Source organism: Haliaeetus leucocephalus, unplaced genomic scaffold (assembly GCF_000737465.1).
Source record: "Haliaeetus leucocephalus isolate CR32 unplaced genomic scaffold, Haliaeetus_leucocephalus-4.0 Scaffold830, whole genome shotgun sequence".
NCBI lineage: Eukaryota > Metazoa > Chordata > Aves > Accipitriformes > Accipitridae > Haliaeetus > Haliaeetus leucocephalus.
Genome location: NW_010973266.1, coordinates 1,774,589 through 1,775,630, shown reverse-complemented (window position 1 = coordinate 1,775,630; position 1,042 = coordinate 1,774,589). Strand labels below are relative to the sequence as shown.

Sequence of the window (1,042 nt, the reverse complement as noted above, 5' to 3'; positions counted from 1 at the left end):
GGGGGGGGGATTTACGGCCGGGATGAGAAATACAGGAGGAGAAAACCGCCGGGAGAGGATTTGGCAGACGTACCTTTGGGCGGCCGTGTTAGCATCCACTACCCCAGCAGTATGCATCCATGAGCGGACGGGATTCATCCCACTGCCCAGCGGTTCTTCTTTCATGGTCGTCCCACCTCTTGGTATATTTTCCTGAATCCCAAACATTAAAACAAATTTGGGCAAAACCAGCTCCTAACCAAAAGGGGTTAAAATTGAGGGAAATGTCAGATACGGGGTGGGTTGGTTGTTGCTTGATTTTCTCTCTCTCTCTCTCTCTCTCTCCTTGGCGACTGGAATATAAGAGATGACTTTACTCCCTGTGATCAGTAGGAGAAAAGCCCAGTTCAAGTCTTGCTTCCTTCTTCAATCTGTCCTGTATTGGCACGACATAAACAATTTACTGAGTACTTCTGTGCAGCGAGTTGGATGGCGTTCCAGTTTGGGTGTTAAAAAAAAAAAAAAAAAAAGGAAAAAAAAAAAAGAAAGAAAAAGTGTAACTGCAGCCGGCGACACTGCGAGGTTGCTTTTTTTTTGTTGTTTTTTTGGGGAGGGGGGGTAAAAGAATAAATATTTTTGTTGTTGTTTGCAGACGCGCTCAACGTGGTGTCATCCTAGTAAAACCGCCTCGGAAAAAAAAAAAAAGCTTCAGGACACTGCTGAATCGACCACTTTCTGGCAAGGCTCTCCTGCTCCAAAAGACAAATAAACGGAGGGGGGAGAAGGAAAAAAAAAAAAAAAAAAAAAAAAAAAAAACAAGGGGAAAAAAAAAAAAATACTGATTACCGCGGAGGTGTTCCCGGGCACACGGGAGAACGGGGCGCGGGCCCGTGGCGTCTCACGGAATGGACGGAGGCGCGCAGAGCCCGGCCCTCCCTCCCCGAGGAGCGCGCCCTTCCCCGGGAGCCGGGCCCCCGCCACCGCGGGAGAGGTGTCGTCACTGATGACGTAGGCGGTGGGCGGGGTCGCGGCCATATATGGAGCGTGGGGTTTAGGCACTCGC

General features: G+C 49.7%; 1 protein-coding gene across 1 annotated transcript in view; it reads right to left on the bottom strand.

Moving 5' to 3' along the window:
- The window catches only part of EBF3 (early B-cell factor 3), a 119,586-nt gene extending 118,572 nt beyond the window's left edge, over nucleotides 1–1,014 (bottom strand). The window contains 2 exon segments of the mRNA XM_010582011.1: nucleotides 74–234; nucleotides 826–1,014. Coding sequence (XP_010580313.1) covers nucleotides 74–234; nucleotides 826–1,014 — 350 coding nt within the window.
- Between the last annotated feature and the right edge of the window lie 28 nt (nucleotides 1,015–1,042).